The sequence below is a fragment of the Falco biarmicus genome, chromosome W (genome assembly GCF_023638135.1).
Source record: "Falco biarmicus isolate bFalBia1 chromosome W, bFalBia1.pri, whole genome shotgun sequence".
Classification (NCBI taxonomy): Eukaryota; Metazoa; Chordata; class Aves; order Falconiformes; family Falconidae; genus Falco; species Falco biarmicus.
The window spans coordinates 2423409-2451096 of NC_079310.1; the positions used below are offsets into that span (position 1 = coordinate 2423409).

Genomic DNA, 27688 nt, shown 5'->3' on the forward strand with positions numbered 1-27688 from the left:
CTACAACTACTGTCCAAGTCATTTAGGTCTACGTACTTCTCCATCGCTTCAAAATTTTACACTAAGGACAACTGCATACCATATCAAAATAATTTAGGACAAGAAGAAATGAATCAATGTGAAATGTCTCACTTTAATGGGAAGAATCTGAATTTTCTAATATGGAATTACTAAAAGACAGGTTATCATTTTATAGTTGCCCTATAGAGAGCTTCCTAGGGCCTCTTTCACTCCAAATGTTTGGAAATAGTGCATTAGAAACAATTTTGAAAATGAAAATGCTGTGGTGCTCCTTTTCACATCTTTCCTTCTCTCTGGTGTTCACTTCATATCCCTCTCTTTACTGCCTTGCTGAATGTATACCCACACATACCCCAGTCCAAAAAAGTTTCATCCTTCCAGATAACTGATATCTGCATCCCACAACATACTTATAAGGATCACTCCCTATCATTGATCCTTTTCTAGAAATTTTTAAACATCCATCTAAGTTTTAAAGTGGTAATTGTAACATATTGTACTAAAAATTCAAGAAAACTTTAAGCTCAATTTATAATTCTAGTGTGTCTTTAAAGCTGATGTACAAGCATATAAATTTCCCCATTAAGAACATGACAGAGGGGTTTTGTTTTCCAGCTACAAATCTAAAAGAGTAAAAAAGTTGAAAGACATACATTATCATCAAGACTCTCAATATTCCCTCTTTGGAATCATTAAGGAAAAAAGTTTTGAGAAACTCACTCTCAGGTATCTACCTTTCTGCCTTTCCCAGTTCTGTTTCACTGCAGGTTTCATTTTCAGATGACTCTTCTTTGAGCTGAGACTGCATAATTATAGGACACAGTTGTTTAAGAAATTGAAATAAGTAAATTTGCATAAACACAATCTGAAACAGATATGGTTGGTTGTTAACCTGGGGAACAGTAACAGCATAAACTGCACCACATTTAGTGCTTCCTGCAGCATTTCTTCCCTTAAGCATTACAAACATAAACATCTGCAGAGTTTGGTGACAAAACCAATTGTTAGTAATATTCACCCCTATACTGCCTGCAGAGCCAACATAGCTAAAAGTCTAAGTCGATTTCTATTCCTTCTTGAGAGCAGCCCTGCAGAGAAGGACTTGGGGGTACTGGTGGGTGAAAAGCTGGACATGAGCCAGCAGGTCAAGGGAGGTGATTCTGCCTCTCTACTCTACTCTGGTGAGACCCCACCTGGAGTACTTTGTCCAGCTCTGGGGCCCCCAACATAAGAAGGACATGAACCTGTTGGAGCAGGTCCAGAGGAGGAATGATCAGAGGGCTGGAGTACCTCTCCTATGAGGAAAGGCTGAGAGAGTTGAGGTTGTTCAGCCTGGAGGAGACAAGGCTCGAGGGAGACCTTATAGCAGCCTTTCAATACTTAAAGGGGGCTTATAAGAAAGATGGGGACAGACATTTTAGTAGGGACTGTAGCCACAGGACAAGAGGTAATGGTTTTAAACTAAAACAGGGTAGATTCAGACTAGATATAAGGAAGACATTTTTTACAATGAGGGTGGTGAAACACTGGCATAGGTTGCCCAGAGAGGTGGTAGATGCCCCATCCCTGGAAACATTCAAGGTCAGGCTGGATGGGGCTCTGAGCAACCTGATCTATTTGAAGATGTCCCTGCTTATTGCAGGGGAGGTTGGATTAGATGACCTTTAAAGGTTCCTTCCAACCCAAACTGTTCCATGATTCTCTGACTAAATTATTTACTAAATCCCAATGAGATGAAGCAAGGGATTAATAGCAGAAAACATACTGTACCAATGTGGGAAAAAGATCGTGCTTGAACTCTCTGAATGCAGACTGAATTTTTAGCCCTGGCAACTGGAAGTTTTACTCATTTTAAAAAGTTTTTCCTTGTAAAATGTAATCATCTGACGTACATTTTATGGAGCAACAAAATACTATATGGTAAAAGATTTTAAGGTTGTATTACACAGTAAACTTCAAAGGAAAAGTTTTATCTGTCTGATTACATAAAAATTAGGAGGACAAAAAGACAAAAAAAAATCTCATTTGTTTTATAATTCTTTTTTCCACTGAGAAATAATATGACCTCACTAATTCTAGAACATAAGTGTAATCATTTTGGATGGGATAGAGTTCATTTTCTTCATAGTAGCTTGTATGGTGCTGGTTTGGATTTGTGCTGAAAGCAGTGTTGTTAATACAGGAATGTTTTAGCTATTGCTGAAGAGTGCTTACACAGTGTCAAGATCTTCTGTTTCTCATGCTACCCCACCAGCAAGTAGGCTGGAGGGGCACAAGAAGTTGGGAGAGGATGTTACAGATTTGCTAATAAGTTAAGATTGATTGACTTTATTTGAAAGATTATTTGATTTTATAAAATTATTTTATAGAATAGAAATATAGAAGGATAAGAAATATATTTTAATGAAACTTATAATTGCACAGTAAAAGCTGCTATGAGATCCTCTGTACATCCTGTACCAAGGCCAGAAGAATGGGCTAGAATCATTGTTAAAACTTAGGTATTAACTTCAGGGTTTGAAAGGTTTCTTTGTATTTGACCAGTCTTCTGTATGTAGAAGGTGTATTGAAATGTCAGAATATAAGATGAATGGAAACCGGGGAGAGTCGACTGGAATAGCTTGTGGCTACCTGCCAAGAAACTGTGAACTTTAGTAAAAGGTAATTCCGGCAGGGGGAGATCGCGACCACCGACTCATATACCACCTACCCAAATCGTACCCCAGACCCATTTCTAGACCTTTCTAAGCTTTACTGCGCAGAATCAGATATAGGAGGAGAATATATTAATGATTTATGGGAAATATCATGGTTATGCATGAATACTTAATGAATATGTATGAATAAGTTCTATATATGGTGTCTGATTTTGAGACCTGGTGTGCGCTGATCGTGAGAGGACTTGCTCACGCACCCGGCCGTCAATAAAGAAGTGTCTGCTTATCTACATCACATTGGTGTCGATAAGTTCTTCATTCCGAGATTTCGGTAACAAGGACACAGCTGGGACACTGACTCCAACTGACCAAAGGGATATTCCATACCATATGACATCATGCTCAGCAATAAAAGCTGGAGGAAAGGAGTGCTCATGGCTATGGCATCTGTCTTCCCAAGTAACCGTTATGTGTGATGGGGCCCTGCTTTCCTGGGGATGGCTGAACACCTGCCTGCCCATGGGAAGTAGTGAATGAATTCCTTGTTTTGCTTTACCTGCGCATGCAGCTGTTGGTTTACTTATTAAATGTCTGTATCTCAACCCACAAATTTTTGCATTTTTACCCTTCCAATTCTCTTCCCCATCCCACGGGGAGGGGGGGGGGGAGTGATCAGCTGTGTGGTGCTTAGCTGCCTATCAGGGCTAACCCACAACAATAAGTTACTATATATTTTAAGATATCCTAAGTACTTGGCCACTTTTCCTATTCTTTAAAATAATATGGTTCAGATAGTGTGAAGAGAAGGGCTTACATCAAACAGACTAAATAGAAATAAATATTTAAACCAGTGCAAATTTCAAGGGCAGAGAGTGTGCAAGAGAGAGTGAGAGATCTAAATACTGCAGAAGATCATTTTTGTGAAATGAAGCCTGATACTAGCAGCATACAAGGAGACCAGATGTGCTGTCTTCAAAGGATAATTAAGAGGCTCTCATATTTGTAAAACAGTACTGCAGATTTTACAGTGAACTAATTTCACATAAGTATTATGCACTTCAGAAATTTCTTTTTGTATTTTAATACATCTCCTAAGTCTAATCAGCTTTTCCATATCTAAACTACTTACCTGATGTCAATTTAAAAAAATAAGATGGTTTTCTTATACAGTTATCATTTAATTTAAAATCTAGCTAGAACAAGTGTTTGCCAAAACATTTAATCTGCACTACATTCAATAAAAAGTCATGGTGCTTATACAAATGCCCCACGAACACCTACTTATCAATGTCCAAGAGCTCTATATTTTACAGTATTCTGTAGTACTTTTCCTTGGAGGATGTCAAAGCAGTTAACAGCATCCTGGGCAAGCATTAATCCAAGTAAAATAATCCAGAAGTCAATCAGTTTTTGAAGAAAAAAAAAAATCCAAACCAAAAAATCAGCACCCTCCCCAAAACAAGATGAAAAAAGAGTTTTCCTTCTTTCTCACTATCTTTTGCACCTTTGCTCAGTTTCCTTCTCTGTCTCTCCCCTAACACTCCAACTTTCTCACTGTCTCTCTGCAGGAGGGGGCCTGGAAATCAGGACCATAAGTACCAATCAGTTAGCTGAAAGGGATGTGCTCCAGCTTGTAGGTCACAAACCCTGGGAGGACAAGGAATGTGAATAGATAACAATCAACAGGATGAGTCATGCCGAGAAAAGATAAGGGAATGAAGAACAGATGGAGCCAAGGAGAAGTAATGCCTTGCTGTTAATCGATGACTGTAAAAACTTACTTAAAGTGTCCTTTGTTTGTAGTTAACCAACCAGGGATTGCCTAGTATGTAATGCTTAGCTTAAAGAACCAATCTGTTTAAAGCGCGCAGCTTCTGAAAACATATATAAACTCGTGCTTCTGTATAATAAATCGACATTTGCTTGCATCAAGCAGGGTCCTTTCTCTTCATTCGCTGCAAAGTGGTGACCTCGACGTGATCTGGTTAAGGATCCGACATGAAGGGCTCTCGAATCGCCTGAGCGACTTGCAGCGAATCCCACAGAACTTTGAATGGACAGCTGAAAGGGAGCGGGAGCCAGCCGGCCTGAAATCCCTCCGGAGTTGAGGTGAGCTGTGGGAAATCCGAAAAGGGGAATCGGGCTTCATCCCCAGAAAGAGATGTATATGGACTCATAAAGGGTCCTCTGGTCAGATTCGGGAGTCCGTGCCTCAATCTCCTCAAATGGTGACCCCTATGGTGGTGTTCCGAAGCCTTGGAAGAATAAGGATGGAACTGGTCGATAAAAAAGACAGCTCGTGGAAGAGGGCTGCGTTCCAGAGGAGATGCCTTGGCTGAACGATCGTCTTGCTGGCTGGATCAGGCAGACAACCTAAACCCCGAGGATAACACCTGTATGCATCTGATATGGAGAAATAGTGTGAAATGGGGACAATGGACATCGATCGTGATTGTATATGTCTGCTCAAGGAATGTGGGTATGGTGACTGGTCATGGGTGTGGTGTATGGTCACATAGTCACACAGCTTTGAGGAGACACCTACCCTTCTTCCTCTAACAAAGGGGCTATTTATAAAAAGGATGAGAAAAGGATGAGAGACATTCCAATGTTATCTAGAGGGAGGGAGTGCTAAGTCTTCTTGCTGGAGAAGATCAGATGGTCACAAGGACATGAATCACCTACAAACCTGCAAGACCACCACATTCCAGGCAAAGGACTGATAAGCTAATTAACATACGAAGCCAGAGTAAGCAGGTTTAGGTAATGAATATGTATAGGCGTTAATTGAATATTCATTTGTTTTATTGTATAAATGTGAGATGGTTCGTCACTTCGGGCATGCACGCTTGTGGAGGAGCGATCCCCCGTACATCTGCGCGCAATAAACATACCTACTTTATAACTTTCGAGTTATAGAGTCTAATTCCGTACGTCATTTTGGCGAGCCAGCCAGGAGTATTTCTGCTCAGCTGAGGGACCAGCTGCGGAGCGGACGCTCCTAGGCGCGCCCCGGGAGATTTCCTCGGAGGAGCCTCCTCTTCTCAGCTGTTCACCCGGGAGCAGAAGAGAAACCCCTGGATCCACGGATAACACGGTATGTTTAGTAACGGGGCGGCTGGTGAGACGCACGGAGACGTCCGGCGCGCAGCGTAGTCCCCAGGAGGAAAGGTACCTTGGGAGGGGGTTTGCTGACCAAGGGGTGGCCGCTAGCGATCTTGAGGGCAGACCGAGCAAACCCGAGGTTACTGCCACTCCTAAAAGCCCGGAGGCCTCGTGACGGAAAGCGGGGGGCGGGACGGAATAAGGTGGAATCTCACAGTAACAAGAGGGACCTCAGAGCAAAAGTGAAAGAGAAACTTTTGCGTCGAAAAAAAAAAAAAAAGAAGAAAAAAAAAGAAAAAAGGGGGAAGCTAAAAACTTCCTTTAGGTTGTCTTAAGAATTGGGGAATTCCTAGAATGTAACAACTGAAATAGCGCTCTGTGTCTTGTTTGTTCTATGTGTTGTCTTGTTACATGTTTAAAACTTGGAGTTATGAAATGTATGTTGAAAAATAATAATATTCTGGTAATTCTAGGCAAATAGCGGAAAAATTAACACTCTGCTTAAGATCAGGAAAAACTAGAATCTGTTGTTTGTTTTTTTGGCAATTGTTCATTGAAATGCATACTTTGTGAACTGTTAGTGTTCCTAAGAGTTTGTACATAAGTGCACGGTACCGTATAACATACTGCTTGTGTGACTGAGGGCTGCCCGGAGAGTGTGAATGGTGTGATTGAGATGCACATTTTGATTTTCCGTGTATAGCTTAATTATTTTGACTGAGTGTGAGTGCAAGAGTGCTTGAGACGCGTGTTTGAGTGCAAAACGAGTAAGGAGCTCTATCCGCATTTCCGACCTTGGGTGGCTAAGGCGGCCGGAGAAAACCAAAGTAATTAAAATTGCAAAATAGGAAATGGAAGGAGTAAGCCCTGTGAAAAATCGCCCTTGGGTTGTATATTAAAACATTGGAGTGATATTTTAGGACATGGTGGTACCGAAAATAGAAGGAAATTGGTTAAATATTGTAATCAGTGGTGGCCTTTGTATAAATTGGGGAGTGATGCGAAATGGCCTCAGGAGGGAGGAACATTAGATTATAACACTCTCCTGCAATTAATGTTGTTTCTGAGAAGAGAGGGAAAATGGGATGAAGTATCATATGCAGACATGTTCTTCGTCCTCCGGGACAAACCTGAGTGGCAAAAGGACTGTGGAGTAGTACCCCCTCGGGATCCTATGGTACTAGCACTAGAAAGAGTGCGGGATTAACATCACCTGATCTTTGATTATGGCTCTAGAAAAGGATGGGAAAAAAAAACCTGAGACCCAAACTAGAAAGATGTTCTTGTTGAAAATTTTGTGTTAAAAAGCTCAGGTTGCGGTTCCTTCTGTGGAGCAACCAGAATGAAACACGTTGTAAGATAAAAACTTGTACTAATGTATGTAAAACCTGAGGGGGGTGGGGGGTGGGGGTGGGTGGAGAATCAAAGACCTTGTGAAAGTGTTAAAGTATTGGGGTGAGTTTGTACAAACCCCCGCACCCCCTCGAAGGTGCGACTGAATCATGCTGGGATGCATGGCAGAGTGTTTGCTATTTGCCTGCGAAGGCATGATATGTAAGAACACAGACTTAAAGCAACAAGGAGCAGATTTGCATTCAGGGTAAGAAAGAGTTAAAACAGAAGTGCTGTTGCACAGGCAGGCTTGTGTAACCTGCAGAGCAGGAAGAGCATCTCCTGCCCCGAAACCTTCTGATGGTGAGGAGGAGGGGGTTGCTGTTGCTGACGATTGAGCAGAAGGACCTGACAATGTCACCCCAATTGCTGCAGCATTTGCAGTACAACAGGACCGATAACGGCCCCTTTAGGAGGGTAGGCAACGGGTCTGAGGAGAATAAAGGTGAATCTTTGATGGGAAATTTAGATGTTTGAAAGTTGGTTATGAAAGATTTGTCAGGATGATCTAATAGGACTAGATAAAGGTTCGAGTTACTAGGTAACCGTGATATAGAAAAGTTGATAGAAGGAACAGGGAACGTGTACAGAAGGTAAGAGAAGAAGAGCTGGGTCGTGCTAAACTGGTAGAGGAGATGAGGCAGAGACAGGAGGAATGTCAGGCAGAAGTGAAAGAGTGAATCCCTCTCCTATGGGATCGGATCACTGTGCATATTGTAGGGAAAGTGGGCACCGGAAGCAAGAACGCCCTAAGCTAAAGAACCATCAAGGGGTTCTGGTGAACTAGGGACTAGGAAAAATGAAGTGGAATTTTAGTGAATACAAAACCAACTTATTTGTTAAACTTCAGTAAAAAAAAATAAATAAATTTGTTACAGTTGTGGTAGCTGCCGGCCACCAGGAAAACATCCTGAAACCTTTAAAGTACAAACTAAGAAAACAAATAAGAATGCCAAATTCACCAAAATCTTTGTTGGGATGAGATGTATTAGAACATCTAGACGTTTAAAGAAGGAGAAATGAAACTAAAAGTTTAAAATGATCAAGTAATTGAAATATTGAGCTTATCTTTAATTCAACAGAAAAGAGGAAAAGAGGACTTCCCTGAAGTAAAAGAAATTTTTAACCAGGTGTATCTGAAAATAAATTCCAGGAAAGGTGAAAAATGCTTTACCTGTTACAGTAAAAATGATAAGGGGGAGGCTTGCCCAGTTCAGATATAACAATATCCCTTGGTCAGCAAGGCTGTGGGGGATATTGGCAGAAAAAGTGAAATAAAATACACTCTCTAGTAGTTCTACTAATGTAAATCTGTGTGTTTTGCCATGACAGTGACTTGTTATGGGATGTGCAGATGAAACTCTGCATTGACAACGAAGTACAAGGAATAAGATTGGTCAGGTGCCTCCTACCATAGTCAAGGGCAAGACTGGGTTGGCCTCTGTGTTTGCCACCAAGGAGAATCTTGAGCTCCGCTGTTGGCTGCAACCCAGTAGGCGTTGAGCAGTGGGAACATATGCCATGCCAGACCCTGATGTGAGGAATGGCCCCCTCTGTTATAAGAGGGTCATCCAGGAAGGAAGAACATAAGGTGGCCCATTGAGGCACTGATTTGGAAATTGGAAACCGCCTGGCCGACCATGAGGCCAGACGAGTAACAGAGGAGGTAGGAAAGGAGGAATTATCCTTTATACCAGACGATAAAATCCAAACTGTAAGTACAGTTCAGGAGCCAAACTATTCTAAAGAAAACTTAAAGGTAATTCAGGACACGAATGATAAAATAAAAATAAATAAGTGGACTTATTTAAGGGATGGTCGTATAGTGGTACCATCCAATTTAATATGGACCACAGCCCTATTATTAATAAGACGCATTGGGGAGCTGATACTTTACATAAAAGTCTAAATCAGAAATTGATAGGGCAAAACTTGTATACTGTAATAAAACAGGTGACTCAGCAATGTGAAATGTGTTTACGCAATAATCCCAATACAGCAAATAAAATAAAACTAGGGAACATTAGTAGAGGACATTATCCAGGACAACAGTGGCAAGCTGATTTTCCGAACTCCCAAGAAAAGGGGGGTACCAATATTTATTAGATATGTCTGATACGTTTTCAGGTTGGCCAATACCTTTCCTTGTTGAACAAATAAAGCAAGAGAGGTAACGAAGGGATTATTAAATGAAATTATCCCCCGCTTTGGGGTTCTGGCAACAATCTCTTCCAATAGAGACTCACACTTTTTTGCCAAAATAGTACAAGTGAGTACAGTATTGGGAATTACATACTCCTTATTACTTCAATGTTCTGTTTGGTGCTGTCGAAGAATGATCAGAGAGCATAATGATAGTTTTTAGAACAGGGGGGATTGAATAATGAGCTACGTTCAATGAGTGATGAATGGTATACTACTTTTTTAGAAAATGATGTGCTTATATATAATTATCCAAAGTTGGGAGGTGTTCAAGGACCCTTATTGTCAACATGATGAATACACCAAGACCCTTAGTGTCAGCACCACGGATGTACTAGACACAAGGTCCTTGGATTCGTTATCTTTATAAGGGCCATCTGGTCCTAAGTTTCTGTTGTGTATATAACGCTACCTAAACAAGGAATTTGAATCATGCTCATTAGTCTATCGAGGAACAGAGTCTGTGCAGAAACAAGAAGGTAAAAAAGGTTCACTGGAAGAAGACTCCTGATCTTCATCCTGAAGACCCCCAGACGACCACTCCTCAAGGACATTGGGCAGGAGCGAAATATGTAAATGAATTCCCAGAATTGTAATGAATATGTAAATGATTTCCTGATGGAAACCATAATTGGTGGGATACTCTCTTTGGCTGGTCACCTTCTGCAACAGGAATTCTTAACACTATGGTACACCCCATTGTGATCTTATTGATCAGTTTAGGAATTTCCTTAATACTAACCATTATGTTATATTTGTGGGTTTGGAGAATGTTTAAAAGGGTAACACTTATGTATGATGCTTTATATCATTCGGGAAGACTGCTTAAGTAAAAGAATTTACTTAGTTTGATAGAAAAGGGGGGATTGATATGGAGAAATAGTGTGAAATGGGGACAATGGACATCGATCGTGATTGTATATGTCTGCTCAAGGAATGTGGGTATGGTGACTGGTCATGGGTGTGGTGTATGGTCACATAGTCACACAGCTTTGAGGAGACACCTACCCTTCTTCCTCTAACAAAGGGGCTATTTATAAAAAGGATGAGAAAAGGATGAGAGACATTCCAATGTTATCTAGAGGGAGGGAGTGCTAAGTCTCCTTGCTGGAGAAGATCAGATGGTCACAAGGACGTGAATCACCTACAAACCTGCAAGACCACCACATTCCAAAACAAAGGACTGATAAGCTAATTAACATAGGAAGCGAGAGTAAGCGGGTTTAGGTAAGGAATATGTATAGGTGTTAATTGAATATTCATTTGTTTTATTGTATAAATGTGAGATGGTTCGTCACTTCGGGCATGCACGCTTGTGGTGGAGCGATCCCCCGTGCATCTGCGCGCAATAAACATACCTACTTTATAACTTTCGAGTTACAGTTTAATTCCGTACGTCAATATATATATATATATATATATATATAAAAAAAGGGAATGACCCCAGAGGCACGTTCAGAGAAAGTATGAAGCATGCTATGTTTTGAACTTTTTGACTGAACCAGTTCTTGTTTGGTGTGCCCTTCCTTGAAACTGACTTGCAGACATTGTTGCAAAAAAGTGAATGTATGTGGGGAATGAAGAATCTTACTGAAAGCCTTGATATTTGGGATAATTGATTACCTCTGTATAATGTTAATCCAAAAAAAGTTGATATTGTTTGCAATTTGAATGTTGATAATTGTCTTTATGTAGATGCTAATGTAGTAGGAGGCTATGATGGGAAGGTGCGCTTATCCGGAGTAACTGCAGGGAAAGCATTAGAGTTAAATCACCTTCTTTGTTAGGCAGTTAAGAATGCGAGTCAAAAATTGCCACTGCTTTTTGTTGTTGGCTCAAGGACATGGCTATGAGGATTTTGATGGTATGTGCTGAATGGATTTTACGCGCCCCATTGCAGCAACATGTTATCAAAATCTGAGAAAATGTCAGCCTTTTTGGCATCCATTCACTCAATTGGCAGTATTGTTTGTTTGCTATTGCCTTGGTTGCCATCATGTTTGCAAGGGCCCTGCAGAACATGGCAAACCTGGTACTAGCTGTTCAAAAACAAAAAGGAGAAATTGGAGAATTGTATGGAACAGAGACAGTGGGTTGTTTTGACATTGATAATGTGCAGCTTTGGCCTTGCTTTGACGATGTGCAGCTGCGATCCTGCAGCAAAGAGGTAAATAACTTTGAGGGAGTATGAGAAGAAAAACTAGGATGAGACAGAAACAAAGGAGGAATGTGATCTCACCTCTAGAAGATAAGGAAACAGCATGAACAGTAGAGAGTAGCCTATAGTGAACAGCACTATGGAAAGTGTTGCATGAATTTGACTGATCACTCAAACTCTATTCATAAGCAGCTTGCTGACTTGAGAAAAAATGTACAGGGTATAAAGACTGAGAACGGGTTAACGGACTGGCTTTCAAGCCTTGGGTTAGGGGGCTGGTTACAAAATATAATCAAAGGAGCACTGATGGTATTGACAGTATTGTTGGTTTTAGTATTATGTGTTCCTTGTTTGTTTCAATGCTTACAACGAGAACGCATGTTTAAAACAAACTGGATTTCGATTGCTCAAAAACAAGAAGGGGGAGATGCAGGAGGGGGCCTGGAAATCAGGACCATAAGTACCAATCAGTTAGCTGAAAGGGATGTGCTCCAGCTTGTAGGCCACAAACCCCGGGAGGACAAGGAATGTGAATAGATAACAATCAACAGGATGAGTCATGCCGAGAAAAGATAAGGGAACTGGTGGAGCCAAGGAGAGGTAACACCTTGCTGTTAATTGATGACTGTAAAAACTTAGTGTCCTTTGTTTGTAGTTAACCACCAATCAGAGATTGCCTAGTATGTAATGCTTAGCTTAAAGAACCAATCTGTTTAAAGCGCGCAGCTTCTGAAAACATATATAAACTCGTGCTTCTGTATAATAAATCGACATTTGCTTGCATCAAGCTACGTCCCGTCTCTTCATTTGCCACATCTCTCCACCTGTCTCCATCTCTGAATTTTGTCTCACTCCATTTCCCTGTTTATCTCTGTGCGCCCCCCCCCATCTGTCTGTCTCTCAGTCATTCAGTCTCTTAGTTTCTCTCAGTCTGAGCAAGAACACTGAGCATAATCTGTGGCACTTGCTCTCTTCCTCCATATCTATCTTTCTCTGGCTCACTCACACTCACTTGCTCTCACTGTCTCGCACTCACTGTCGCCTGCCATCCCATGCCTGCTCCCATAATCTTGCACTTGTTCTCACACATGCTAATGACACCTTGCACTCATTTTCTCTCTCACCTGCTTGCACTTACTTGCAGTTGCACTGTCTCACAGTTGTGACTGTCACACTCTTGCTGCCTCACTCTTGTTCCATCTAGTGATCACTAGCTTTCTCTCCATGTCTCATGCTCACTTAAGTGTGCTCATCACACTCACTGTTTTGACAAATCATGCTCACTCCTACAGTCTCATACTTGCTCACTGTCTCTCACTTGTGCTCACCTCCTCTTGCATGCTGTCTCACACTTGCTGTCTCATGTTCGCGCTCTCTCTCTCACCCTCTCTTACTCAGTCTTGCACTTGCCATCTCACTCAATTTCACTCTCTTGCCCCTGGTGACTCGCAGTCATTCTGTCTCACAACTGCTGTCTCACTTGCTTTTGCTGTCTAACATTCCCTCTCTTCCTCTTTTGCTTGCACTCTTTTTCTGCCTCTTCTTGCCCGCTGCCTCCTGGTCTCTTGCTCTCGCTGCCTCGCTCTTTCTCATTACTCAGCCCCCCTCCCTCACTCTCCAGTACGTGCTCATTTTCTTCTCTCATTCCAGCTTGTCTTCTCACATTCATCGCCTTTCTTTCTCCCTCATTCTCTTCTTTGTGCTCTCCTTGTTCCTCTCCCTTCTGCATTCATCACCTAGCACTTGTCACCCCATGCTCACCTCCTCATGTTCACCTCTTCCCCTCAGTCCATCTCCTCACACTCACCTCCTTGCCCCCTCGCCCCTTGGTCTTGTTTGGTTTCTCATCCCCACTCAGCTCACCCCTGTTGCTTGCCTCCTTGCCCCGGCTCACCCCCTTGCCCACCTCCTTGCCCACTCGCTTCACTTCTCACCTGCCTCCTTGCTCCCAATCACCTCCTTTCCCACTTGCCCCTGTTTAACCCCTCACCGCCCTCCTGATCCCCTCACCCCTCGTGCCCCTCTGCTCCCTTGTGATTGTCTCCTAATTCTCACTTACCCCCTTGCTTCTTTGCCCTTTCTCTCTTGTTCGCCATCTCCCTCTCACCCTCACTCTCTTGCTTACCCTCACCTTCCTTCTCACCCTCCCTTGCCCTCTTGCCCACCTGCACCCTCCTACTCACCCTCCCGCCCACCCTCATGCCCTCCCTCTCCCTTACTCTCACTTGTCCTTGCCCTCCTGCTCACTTGCACCCTCTCACCCTCCCGCTCACTTACTTGCTCGCCCACTCACCCCATTCACTGTCAATCTCTTGCCCCCACTCTCTCATCCCCTTGCTCCCATCCTCCCTCTCACACTCCCAATCTCTTGGTTGCACTTGCTCCCTCCCCCACTCTTGATCTCACACAACCATACCCTCTTCCCACCGCATGCTCACTCTCCTGCTCACTCTTGGTCTCACTCGCTCGTAATCGCTCACCTGTGCTCCCCTGCTTGTGCACTTGCACTCTCTCCTGCTCTCACTTCTGCTTCAGCTCGTTCTCTAGCTCTCACTCTCTCATGCCCTTGCTTGCTTGCCCTCACAAGCACCCACGCTTTCTCTTGTGCTCCCATTCCCCCTGTTTGCACTCACAGGCTCATTCCCCTGTGCTCCCTCCTCCTTGTTCCCTCTCTCACTCACTCCCACTCACTCTCACCTGCTCACTCACTCTTGCCTGCTCTCTGACTTGTGCTCCTTCCCTCCCGCCTGCCACTGCTCTCTCATCTGTCTGCCTCCTTGTTCTGCCACTGTCCCTCTTGCCCGCCCTCTCTAACTTCATTTAAATGAATTCTATGAAATGCAGAGGAGAATAGATTTTATCCTATATCTCTTAACAGAAATATTTCCTTCCTTCACCACTGTCCAACCACATAAGAAAATAAGCCTTAAACAGTATCAGACATCATGACATTTCCAGATTTCCACCTGCTTTTTGGCAGATGTTAGAGCAACAGTTTAGGTCCTCCTCACTCTCACCCTCCCCTTCACCTTCCTTTCTCCCTCTCTACAGTGCAAACATATAAAGGCTCTTTTCAAAGACTTCAGACAGATTTATGATTAAAGATAGGAAAATCTCTACAAAAGTCTAGACCAGACTCTTCTTTCACAGCTAAACCAAGATGATAGTTAATTTCTTAATTCTCACTAGGCTTAGTCCAACAGCACTAATTTAAGAAGCTAAAACAAAAAAAAACAAAAAAAAGAAAAATTGAACAATGTATTGAATTAATACACAAAACAGTTCTAATACTCATACTTACAGGCTGAGGCTGTTCTGCAATACAACAGTTGAAACACAACCAGAACTCACTCATTGTTTACAGTCTGAAGTGCAAACACAGATGAAATGCAGGACTCAATCTCTGCAAAAGTGTCTCCAGGTAGCAAGTTCTTTAAATAGATTTATTTATAATGGTTCCAGTGTGAAAAGTTTCTCTGTTGAGCTTTTTTCCAAAGAAAAGTCAGTTCCAGGATAAACAGGTTGAAGATAATTTATTTTGGAGTCTTCTTTCAGAAGACTGGTCCAAGCACCACATAAGTGTTACATGTGCTTCTTTGATCCCTAGCGTTATGTGAACCTGAAAAGAAAGAAGCATATTACATCAGAAAGAAAGATACAGAATCTCATACTCACAGACAGCCACCCACACCAGTGATTCCTTGATAATATTTTGAACTACAGAGTGGAGAGACAAGAGCAAACAAGCCACGCACATTTCTTTTTTTAAGAGACATCTCTTAAAAGCACAGGAGCAGGCAATTCCAGTGTCAGAAGTCAAGCAAGCAGGGCAGGCCAGCTTGGCTGAGCAGGGATCTTCTTCTAGAACTTAGGTAGAAAAGGAAAGTGTATAGACACTGGAAGCAAGGGCAGGCAACATGGGAGGACTACAGAGATGCTGTTCACCACTGTAGGGAGAAAATTAGTGCAGCCAAAGCTCAACTACAGTTCAAGCTGGCCAGCACTGTGAAGGACAACAAAAAGGGCTTTTAAAAATATGATAATATCAAAAAGACTATCAGAGATCACATTGGTCTGTTACTTGATGAGGTCAGTCACCTCATAAACAGGGATGTAGACAAAGAAGAAACATTTAATGCCTTCTTCACCTCTGTCTTTAACACCGATGATGAGTCCTGAGACCCCTGAAGCCCTGTGTTGAAACACCGTGACTGGGGGGATGATAAACTCCCAGCCCACTCTGAACTTGTTCGAGACATTGCTCCAGTTGGATGCACATAAGTCTATGGGGCCCGAAGGGATTCATCCCAGGATACTGAAAGAGCTGGCTGATTACTGTGACTACTTGAATTCCTGTGACAGGCACTGCAGCTACTCAAACCCCAGCAACAGGCACTGCAGCTACATCAGTCCCCACAACAAGCACTGTAGTTATTCAAACTTTGGAAACAGGTACTGCACCTACTCAAAACCCAGTGACTGGCACTACTACTCCAACCTTAGTGATGGGTGATGCAGCTGAACCAGAGGACCAACCTGTGTTGATATCAGTTGCCCCTATACACAAGAAGAAATGGACACAAAAAACATCTCGTTTAGTAAAGGAGGAAGCAGGACCATCACAGGAACAAGAGTAAGCGGCAGTGTTGCGACGGAGGGAAGACACAGTCACTCAATATGAGTGATCAGCAGACTTCGTTTATTGTCTCTTACAGTCACCTTTTATGCCTTCTTATAATTAGCTCATACATATTACAAAAGTTAAGCTCATTATTGGTTAGTTGCCTAAATACCAAGCCCGCCCCTTGTTTCTCTTCTGTAGTTATCTGTTCCCACCTGCAACATTCTTTTCCCACCGAAATCTTCCTGTTATTGTGTAACAAGGACAGCCAAGGACAGTGTATTTTTGCTTTACTTCAGATAAGCTGAGAGCGATGTGCATTTTTGTCCAGCCAGCTGGACTATGTCTATGTGACCCTTTTCAGCTAGCCAGTTATCCACACGGCAGAAAAAGAGGGAACGACTCAATCCCTATCCCTGAGTGAGCTGTGGGATATGCGGAAAGATTTCAGCTGTTGTCCAGGTGAGACTGCTCCGAGGCTGGGATAATGGGGCTAATAGTTTGGAATTAGAGGGTAGGGAAGCCAAGCAGCTGGAATTTCTTTCTAGGGAAGGGGACATTGACAAGGCAACTGGAAGAGGAACACAGGTCACCGGCCTCTGGAGACAACTCCTGTCAAACATGAAAGACAGGTATCCTTACAAAGAAGATGTTATATGACGCCCAGGCAAGTGGTCTGCAACAGAGAGAGGTATCCAGTACCTGAGGGAATTAGACATGCTAGAGGTGACTTACTATGACATGAACAAAACACAGATACCCATAGAAGTCCAATGCACATGACCCATGTGAAAGACATTTGTATGGAGCACACCATCATATGCCAACTCATTAGCAGTAGATGAGATGGAGATGAAGCGGCACTGATGGTGAAGTGGCTCACCAACTCTGAGAATATGAAGACAATCTCTCTTCCTCCCTTGTCTCAGCTGTGGAGAAATTGGTCCAGCAACTCGACAAGGATAGATCCTAATCCCCACTGCTACATTTCAGCTATTAACAACAGGTGTACTTTTGCTCCAGAGAGAATATATAGAAGGTACACACCACAGGGTACCCTGTGGTTTTTTATCTGTGGTACTATGGAGAGGACATGAGGAAGTGGGATGGAAAACCTAATTCAACCCAAGAGACACGGGTAAGTGAATTGCAAAGAAAAACAAAACCAGGAGTTATTCCAGGAAAGCTGCTGCTCCAGTCTCCAGTGGGCAGTTTCCCAGAGAGAGTGGGAGAGCTGACCTTACTCCTGATCCTATGGAAAGGAAATCTAATCTGTTTTTACAAGAATAAGTAGAGAATCCTATGACCAGGACTAGAGAGGCCCTGCCTCCAGCCAGGTGGAGGAGAGGAACAACCAGGTTTACTGGATTGTGTGGATCCGATGGCCTGGCACATTAGTTCCACAGGAGGATAAAGCTCTATTAGACACCAGTGCACAGTGTACCCTAATGCCATCAAGCTATAAAGAGGCAGAACCCATTAGTATTTCTGGAGTGACGGGGGGAACCCAACAGCTAACTGTATTGGAGCCTGAAATAAGCCTGACTGGGAATGAGCGGCAAAAGCACCCCATTGTGACTGGCCCAGAGGCTCCATGTATCCTTGGCATAGGCTGTCATCTCAGGAGAGGGTATTTCAAAGAACCAGAAGGGTACTGGTGGTCTTGCGGTATAGCTGCCTTGGAGATGGAGGAAACTGAGCAGCTCTCTACCTTTCCTGGTCTCTTGGAGGATCCTTCTGTTATGGGGTTGCTGAAGGTCGAAGAAGAACAAGTACTGTGCCGATCACTACCACAGTGGTGCACTGGCAGCAATATTGCACGAAACAAGACTCAGGGATTCCCATCCATAAGCTGATTCACTGACTGGAGAGTCAAGGAGTGATCAGCAGGACCCCCTCACCCTTTAACAGCCCCATATGGCCAGTGCAAAAGTCTAATGGAGAATGGAGACTAACAGTAGACTATTGTGGCCTGAAATAATTCACACCATCGCTGAGTGCTGCCGTGCCAGACATGCTAGAACTTCAATATGAACTGCAAACAAAGGCAGCCAAGTGATATGCCACCACTGATATCGCAAATGCATTTTTCTCAATCCTTTTGGCTGTGGAGTGCAGACTACAGGTCGCTTTCACTTGGAGGGGCATCCGATACACCTGGAATCGACTGCCCCAGGGGTGGAAACAGCCCTGCCATCTGCCATGGACTGATCCAGGCTGCACTGGAGAAGGGTGAAGCTCTGGAACAGCTGCAATACATTGATGACATCACCATGTGGGGCAATGCAACAGCAGAAACTTTTAAGAAAAGGAAGAAAATAGTCCAAATCCTTCTGAAAGACAGTTTTGCCATAAAAGAAAGTAAGGTCAAGGGACCGGCACAGGAGACCAAGTTTTTGGGAATAAAATGTCAAGGTGGATGTCGAGAAATCCCAGTGGATGCGATCAACAAAATAACAGCAACATCTCCACCAATTAATAAGAAAGAAACAAAGGCTTTCTTAGACATTTGGAGAATGCACATTCCAAACTACAGTCTGATTATAAGCTCTCTCTGTCAAGTCACCCAGAAGAAGAAAGATTTTAAATGGGGCCCTGAGCAATGACAAGCCTTTGAACAGATAAAACAGGTGATAGTTCAAGCAGTAGTGCTTGGGCCAGTCTGGACAGGGCAAGATGTAAAAACTGTGCTCTACACTACAGCCAGGGAGAATGGCCTTACCTGGAGCCTCTGACAGAAAGCACCAGGGGAATCTCGAGGTCGACCCTTGGGCTTTTGGAGTTGGGGATACAGAGGATCCAAGGCCCACTATATTCCAACTGAAAAAGAGATATTGGCAGCTTATGAAAGGGTTTGAGCTGCTTTGGAAGTGATTGGTACTGAAGCGCAGCTCCTCCTGGCACCCCAGTTACCAGTGCTGGGCTGGATGTTTAAAGGGAGGGTCTTCTCTACACATCACGCAACTGATGATACATGGAGCAAGTGGGTCACACTGATCACACAGTGACCTTGAATAGGAAATCCCAGTCATCCAGGAATCTTGGAAGTGATCACGGACTGGCCAGAAGGCAAAGATTTCAGATTGTCACCACATAAGGTGATGCATGCTGAAGAGGCCCTACTATATAATAAATTGGCAGAAAATGAACAGCAATATGCCTTGTTTACTGATGGGTCCTGTCATATTGTAGGAAAGCATCGGAGGTGGAAGGCGGCTGTATGGAGCCCCCCCTATGACAAGTCACAGAAACTGCTGAAGGAGAAGGTGAATCGAGCCAGTTTGCAGAGGTGAAAGCAGCTGGCTTTAGACATTGCTGAACAACTAAAATGGCCAATACTTTGCCTCTATACTGACTCATGGATGGTGGCAAATGCCCTGTGGGGGTGGTTGCAGTTGTGGAAGCAGAGTAACAGGCAGCACAGAGGTAAACCCATTTGGGCTGTCGCATTGTGGCAAGATATTGCTACTTGGGTGGAGAACCCGGTTGTAAAGGTACATCACATAGATGCTCACATACCCAAGAGTCGGGCCACTAAAGAACATCAAAAGAAACAGCAGATAGATCAGGCTGCTATGATTAAGGTAGCACAGGAGGACCTGGACTGGCAACATAAGGGTGAATTACTTATAGCGTGATGGGCCCATGACACTTCAGGCCATCAAGGAAGAGGTGCAACCTATAGATGGGCTTGTGATCGAGAGGTGGACTTAACCATGGACAGTATCACACAGGTCATTCATGAATGTGAAGCATGTGCTGCAATTAAGCAAGCCATGTGGTTAAAGCCTCTCTGGTATGGAGGACGATGGCTGAAATATAAATATGGGGAGGCCTGGCAGACTGACTATATCACACTTCCATAAACCTTCCAAGACAAGCACCATGTGCTTAAAATGGTGGAAGCAACCATTGTATTCTGGGCAGTGGCATGAGGCACAGTTTATGTTTCAAGCCATCTGGTGGTTGCTTCAACTATTGCCTTCCATCATGTGCCTCTTCATCTCTCCAAGTCATCAGGAGTTTTGGCATGTGTCAGAAATTAGGCTACAAATGACAGAAGCGTAAGGATCTTTTCTGATTCTTAAAATATTACAGTTTTTATGTTGTATTGTTGCTATTATTTTGGGTAGTTAATTTTTGCTGCATACATGTGCTGTGTGAATAGTTTTTACGTCAAACTTTTTAAACTGGGGGGAAAAAGTTTGCGTATACTTATATGGTTTTTTTGTAGTGGTTTCACACTAGCCAAGACTCTTCTAAATTAAGTCTGTGGTAAATCAACAGTATTAAATTAACTTAAGAACACATTTTCTTTTGTTTGTTTGTTTTCTTCTGCTTTTCTTTGTTATTTCTAGCAGGGAGATGAAAGACACAGTTGTTAAAAAAGAACAGCATCAGAAACATTCTGGCATCAGCTTTTAGAGAGTTAGAAATTGTTTTACTCTCAAATCTTCAGCAACTTTATCTTTTGAAAAAAACCCACCACCAAACACCAAAGCAACCCATGCTTCATTTACAACACAATATTTAAATAAAAGAACCAGTAAACATGCAAAGAGTTTTTAAACTGCAGATGTTGTAAAAGTTTGTTTACTTCCAGATTTGCTGCCTCTAGATGCTAACAAAGGAATGTGCAGATTTTGCTGCTACTAGATGGTGAGATGTAGCCATGGAAAGGCAAGACAAACCTTTATGTCTGAGTGAAACATATTTCATACATTTGTATCTTAAATACTCTGTATGTCTCTGTAATACTCTCTATGGATAACATCACATGTTATTTTACAGCACTATTGGGAGATCAGATTAAGCCCATGTATCAGCAAGTGCTTGTACTAGTGATACGAACTACTCTGAATTCTTGCTTAATAGATTTAAAGAATCATTTTTAGATGGGGGGGAGGGGGAGAAAAGAAAAAATAAGTTTGTAGTATTACACGTCAGACCACAAGAGGCCATCTCAGAATGCCCTTAGTGAATAAAAAGAGGAATAGGTGGCTGATTTGACTTCTCTCAACTGATGCCCCAAAACAAAAACCACAGACTACTACATTGGAAAAAACAATGCAACTTACTGACTAATGAATGTAATTTATCAGAACATCACCCTGCTTTGGCAGCAAGAAAGAGCTATGAAATTTTATAAAGTGGGTTTTTTAGCTTTTTTTCTTTTACTGCAGTTTGAAAAGGAATAAACTGTAATTAGATTTATCTAGTACTATCAGCGATGATAGAAATGGTTATTTTAAGAAATGAGCTGATGATAGGCAGAAATAGACTATGTAAATGAAAGAAGATGAGAAGATGCCTAATAGAAGAAAAAGAATCTTTCCTTTTGGGAAGGATGGAGGGAAAAAATAACACAAGATTAAGTTAGTTATTCTGTTATGCAGTGCTTCCAGTTTTCTATAGTGAAAGTCTGGGATTAATTGAAACTTCAAGATTGGACTTGTTTTAGTAAATGTTGTATAGTGAATTTCTGTTGGTCAGCTGAGTTGCATTCACTGACTGCGTGTATGTGGTTAGCTGATGGCAAATGCAAGGTAATGTGAATTTTTCTAGGCTACAGTGAAAGACAGCTACATTGAGTTGAATCACTTCTGTTAGTGGCCAAGATTAAGTCAGGACACCTCAGACTGATAGCAATACAGTGTCATCTTGCTTCCATGTAATTCAGATGTCATCATAGCATAACAACATTCAGAAAAACTGGTAGAAAAAAACCAATAATGTTTCCTTATGACTAATTTGCTATATTTTCTTTCTAGTGAAAATAAAATGACATACCACTGGTAAATTCAGCCAATTAATGTGCTTTTAATGAAATACTTGAATACTTGAAGACACATCACTTCTGTAGTACTGAAATTTTGGATGATGGGTATTAGTTAAAAGAATTTCAGTTTGAAATCAATGTTAGAACATTTAATGGTAGAATTCTACTTTGTATTTAGAGCAACAGCAGAATGTTAGTTTCATGTGTTGGTAACTGAATTAATAATTTCTTTTTTTGTATAATACTTTTATTTTCCTTTCAGTGCTTTGTATCCTACTTGCATTCAGTTTACTTAATGAAGAATAAGGAAGTATTTGATGTTTTCAAATTGCCTCTAGCAGAATATGACCTGTAAGTATGCTCAACAGAAAGGATGGTATGGAAATTGAAACTGTATAGTGAGAAGTTTTGCAGTGTATAATAGCTTTAAATAGCTGTTCAGACTATGTAAACACAGAATTGGACAGTCTTGTAATGTATTTACAGTTTCATGCTTATGCTGTGCTTTTGCATATTTTCAAAGACTTATTCTAAACAGAAACAATGTGTAAAAACAATACATCTCTATAAAGAGATATAACTCTTATAAAAGAAGATAAATTTGCTATATACAATAGAAGACAAAAGTTGTGATCTAAAAGGATACTGAACAAACAACAGAATTTATTTTCAGATTCAACCTTCAGCCTCATAGCTAAATGTCAACCATTTAAGTGTATTATTTAAAAAATAATGGAATATATAAAGAGGATACATTGCAGTTTTGAAAGCTAAGGAATGTTGGATATGTACCTCTCTTCCTAAGGGAGGCCTGGTAACACCCCTGTATGGGGTGGCCTCCCAAAACTGGAATTCTCTAGATGGCAAACGGCCTACATGGCCAGACTTTTGGAAAAAGCCAGGCAATGGTAAAGGATACTGTCTATATGATGACAAAACGTATAAGTTGGGTCCTAGATTTGATTTACAAATATTAAACCTAACCACCACAGTATTTATGAAAAGTGATAATAACTGCCATTGGAAAGCTCGAAGTAAAACAGGAGGACCATGCCCTGGGAATCCAGGGCAAAACACTTGATCACAATCTGATGGATGGAATGATTATTGGATAAATAAGACTACCATCTATGTAGGAAATTGGAACGTGGATCAAATTAGAAACATAACAGTAATAGATTTTTGTAATAATACCCAATTACAAGGTCACAATCCATCAGGACAAGATGCTAATTGGGCTTATGGCTGGTATAAAGCAGGGAGATTCTTAGGAGCAAATTTAACTGCAACACATGGACCTTGCAAACTTCCCCAAGGTTATTGGTGGTTATGTGGGGATGGATTTAGCAGGAAACAACTTCCCCCAGGATGGTCAGGTATGTGTACCATAGGATACTTAACCACCCAAGATCGAATTTATAACCAAATGTCTCCACCTCCAGGAATCTATCATAATGTCTGGAGACGTGTTAAGAGAAGTGAAAACCCCATTGTTGTGAGACATACTGGATACCACAGTTTTGTTAGGGGGTTTATCCCATGGTTAGGAGTTAGTAAATTAGAAAAGACTGTAGTAAACATGTCTGCAGAAATTGAACAAATGTTTAATCTAACGACAGATGCAATCAGCTGATTGAACCAGAAAGTAAAATCTTTGAGTAAGGTGGTAATTCAAAACAGAATGGCCCTAGACTTAATTACCTTAAAGGAAGGAGGAGTATGTATGATAATAAATCAAAGTTGTTATGTATACATAGACCAAAGTAATCAAATTGAAACAGACATCCATAAGATATGGAACAAGGTTCAGATTTTGCATGAAATTACTAAATACAATTTCTCATGCAGTTTTGAAGCTATATGGAACAAACTGACTTCGTGGTTACCTAATTTAGAATGGTTAAAGCATGCTTTTGTTATAATACTTATTATAGTAGTTTTAGGAATATTAATATGTATATTACTTCAACGTTTTGTTTGGTGCTGTCAAAGAATGATCATAAGATATGATGATTTTCTGTATTTGTAAAAGAATTTACAATAGCTGTTAGAAAAGGGGGGAATGAACAGTGAATGCTGTACCACTTATGTAAAGGATGACGCACCTATGTTTAGTTAAAAGTCAGGAGATGTCCAAGGACCCTTATTGCCACATGACGGATGCACAGACTGCTAAGTCCTTGGGTTGGTTATCTTTAGAAGGGACATTTGGTCTTAGATTCCTGTTGTACATGCAACGTGGCGAAGATGGAGACTTTAAACATGGCCGCTGAGGAATAGAGTCTGCGTAGAGACAACTCCTCAAGGACATTGCGCAGGCACGAGATATGTAAATGAATTCTCAGAATTGTAATGAATATGTAAACAATTTCTTGGAAAACTAATGAATAGGTATGAGTAGCCTGTATAAAGGGGGGACTGAAAAGTCCCCTCGGTGTGCATGACTTTGGTGGAGCGATCCCCCATGCACCCGGCGCTGCTGAATAAAGATAACCTCCGCTTGCCTGTATATTGCTGACTGATTCTTCAAATCAGTTTAATTTTCAGCGTGATTGAGACATTGCTCCTTGGACATAAATTACATTTCAAAAGATTCACTGTGCTTGGTAAAGATGAAACATTTATGCGCTGGACTGAGCTGCGTCTATTTTACTATGTCTATTTTTGTACATTTATGTGAACCATTACACATTTTGTATGGGAGGGAAATGAATTCTGGTAGGTTGACTTTACAGATGACAACTATCCGAGATTATTTTAAAATGTGAAGTTTTAAGATAATCTCATGTGACATAGGGTAGTGAAACGGGAGCGGGAGCAGGAGGCGAGTGGGGTGGGTAGGAGGCGGGGGATTACTTTTGGTTTTAAGAGTGTCCTAAGAGAACAGTTTTTAAAACGACTCAACAGTATTGCTCACCGCACTGCTGACAAAGACCCTACCTGTTCTGAGGGTAGGTACCCCTGCAAGGAGGCTGTTCTCATAACGCCTCACCTGGGCCTCGGCCGCTCCGCCGTCGCTCCTCGCCCAGCCCAGCCGCAGGGCTAAGGCCTTGTAGTACGGAAGATACCAGTGGGCTCATCGGTAAAGAGCTGCCGCCTGCAGGCTGGGGACTCCACGGGGAGAGATTGCCAGGGCTGCCCCCCTGCTTCGCTCCGCGGGCGGGGAGCCGGCAGAAACCCAAGCCCCCCGGTCCAAGGGAAAAGGGAGTGCCCAGTTCTGGTGCCCGAGGCACAGCCCGACTCGCCGCCGGCCGCAGGTACCTGCTTCACACCCCCCGGCCCAATCCAGCCCCAGTGGTACCCCTGATGGCAGGCAGGCCTCTCCTCGGGCTCACGGGGGAAGGAGGGGGTGGTAAAACCGCCGACTGGGCTGACGGGGCAACCCAAATCCCTGTCCCGGTTACTCACCACTGTCCGCAGTGGCAGCCTCTCTTTGTCCGCTTCTCCTCAGCACCTTCTTCCCCTCCTTTCGGGAGTCCCGTGCCCCCTCCCCACGGCGCTTGGGACCCCTCCAAGAGGAGGACGGAGACAAAATCAATGGAGGAAACTGGCGACGACCGGGCGGTCATACGCAACGGGCAGGAACGGCGCTAGTGTGTCTTCGCCCTCCCGGCCGACTCCCCTGCCGCAGCTAAGCTCCGTACACTGTCTGCTGCCGCCGGCGAAGCGCCTTCCCTCCGCGGCACGGCGAGCCCAGCCGGGAGGGTCTGGGAGGAGGTAAAAATGGCGACCTCAGTGGCGCTAGTGCAGCGATGGGAACGGATCCACCAGGCCGGTTCGCTCCACGCTACCACCTGGGCTCATCAGCACGACGAAGAAGATAAGAAACAAAGGAGACTAATCAACTAAAGCAGTTGTTTTAGTCTGTCAGCCTTTATATACAACCCGCTCCTCTGCTGCCGCACTTTCAAACCGGCGCCGGACATGGCCGCAGCGCCAGGGCCCGGCGAGGCAGCCGCCGGCACCGCAGCACCCTCTGGCGCCGCGCGCGGCACCGCCGGGGCGCTGCACGAGCCCCGCTGGGGGCAGCCGGATGGGGTGGCCTAGGGTATATAGTCGTTTCTGCGGCCCCTTGCTGCCAGCCTGGGGCGGTGAGTTGGGTCAGGGAGCGGCGGTGGGTCAGCCAGTGGGAGCAGGCCTGGCAGGTCCACCTTAGCTATGCTCAGTTATGTGGGGTATGTTCCTCCTACACAGCTCTCATCACCACAGGCCCTGGTCAGCAAGGCACTCCTAGAGCTTCCTCGCATCTGCCTCATCCTGTTTTCTGAAATCATCTTAATAGGGCACTTGAGCCATCTGGGAAATAAGACTTCAGCTGGTGCCATGCATGGGTGGTCCTGGGGACAAACTCTCCCTGTCTACCAGAGAGCTTTCCGTGTCCAGCCAGGAGAATCCTTCTCCCTAAGTAGGATTCCTCTCCTTTCAGGTCCATAAAGTTAGGGAGCTGGGTAAAGCCAGCATTCCAGATTCCTCCTGAAGTCAATTGAGAGAAAAGAATCTGGAGGAAGGAGAGGAGGGAGTCATCTTACCTGCTCAGATGCTCACCTTTGCTTTGTCAGGAAATTGCACATCACAGGACAGTTAGCATAAAAAACAGTTAATTCTGTTCTGGCATTCATAAGGCCTTGAGAGACATGTGAAATACATTAATGAGAATTGATATGATCCAGGTCAGACCTTCAAGAAAAGAAAAATGATGACAAAATGCTCTGGCATGTGATCTCAGGCTATTTACAGCAGCAAACCCTCTCTGTAAGTTGACAACCTTTCCTACCTTACTTATTCCCCTTATAGGATTATGATTTCAGTCTATGGCAGCAATACAAGCCTGACTTAGAATGATTAGGGCTCCTGTTGACTTCTCCACACCCATAGCTCTTACTGATTCAAAATAGGTATTGCACCACTATGTTACCGTAAAAGTCAGCAGAGAAACTCTAAGACTCATTTTGGAGTTTTAGAAAGCAGGCATTCTTTGTTGCAGCGCTGGGCACACATGCAAATAGTTTCACAAAGCTGAGTGCACCCATCGCCCGAAATCACATAGGTTATATAGTGTTTGAGTTATACATATTCATTAAACCATTTCCATATTCATTATATTTCCCAGAATCATCATATATAGGCTAATATATGCTAATACACTCTGCACACGCATCATGAAATAAGTCGGTGATCATTTAGGGGTCTCTAGCAGTGATCCATAGTCATCTTCACCATGTCTACTCGTTGACCTCAGGGTCCAGGCATGCTCACAAGGGGTCTTCTAGGGAGTTGTACAATTATGTCAGTCTTGAGCTGGTTTGTTCTAATTTGTAGCCTTGTCCTTGTTCCTGTTATCTCTAAGAGCAACCCTCGATTCTCTTATTTATTACTTTCTTATCTTCAAACCTCCTTTTCTCACCACAGAAGGCCACAGCTGCACATTCCAAAAATGTTATATTGACCTATTTTTTATTCTAACAAAAGGTTAGTAAAGCAAAAAAAAAAATATTTTAGGCTACACTGACTCTTGAACAGACCTTATTCCACTCCATTAGACTGGACCATATATTGTCCTTAAAAAAGAAGAAAAAAGGTTTCACTTTGCCACTAAAAGTGGCAAGCATGACTCAAACATGAAATCTGACCAACGTGCAAGATCAGATCTTCCCCACTGAGTGGCAAGGAACTGGTAGCAGCTATACCCAGAGACACCTCGGTTCTCTTGTGTTCCAGTTCTCCAAATTAAAAGAAGCTGCCGTCCTCCTCCA

General features: G+C 42.9%; 1 protein-coding gene across 1 annotated transcript in view; it reads right to left on the minus strand.

The window, feature by feature from the left end:
- LOC130142043 (CDC42 small effector protein 2-like) overlaps window positions 1-25923 on the minus strand; it is a 60865-nt gene extending 34942 nt beyond the window's left edge. Inside the window, exons 1-2 of the mRNA XM_056323457.1 lie at window positions 25344-25923; window positions 14837-15154 (exon numbers count right to left, since the gene is read on the minus strand). Coding sequence (XP_056179432.1) covers window positions 14837-14890 — 54 coding nt within the window. The 5' untranslated portion in view covers window positions 14891-15154; window positions 25344-25923. The remainder of the gene's footprint in view (window positions 1-14836; window positions 15155-25343) is intronic.
- Between the last annotated feature and the right edge of the window lie 1765 nt (window positions 25924-27688).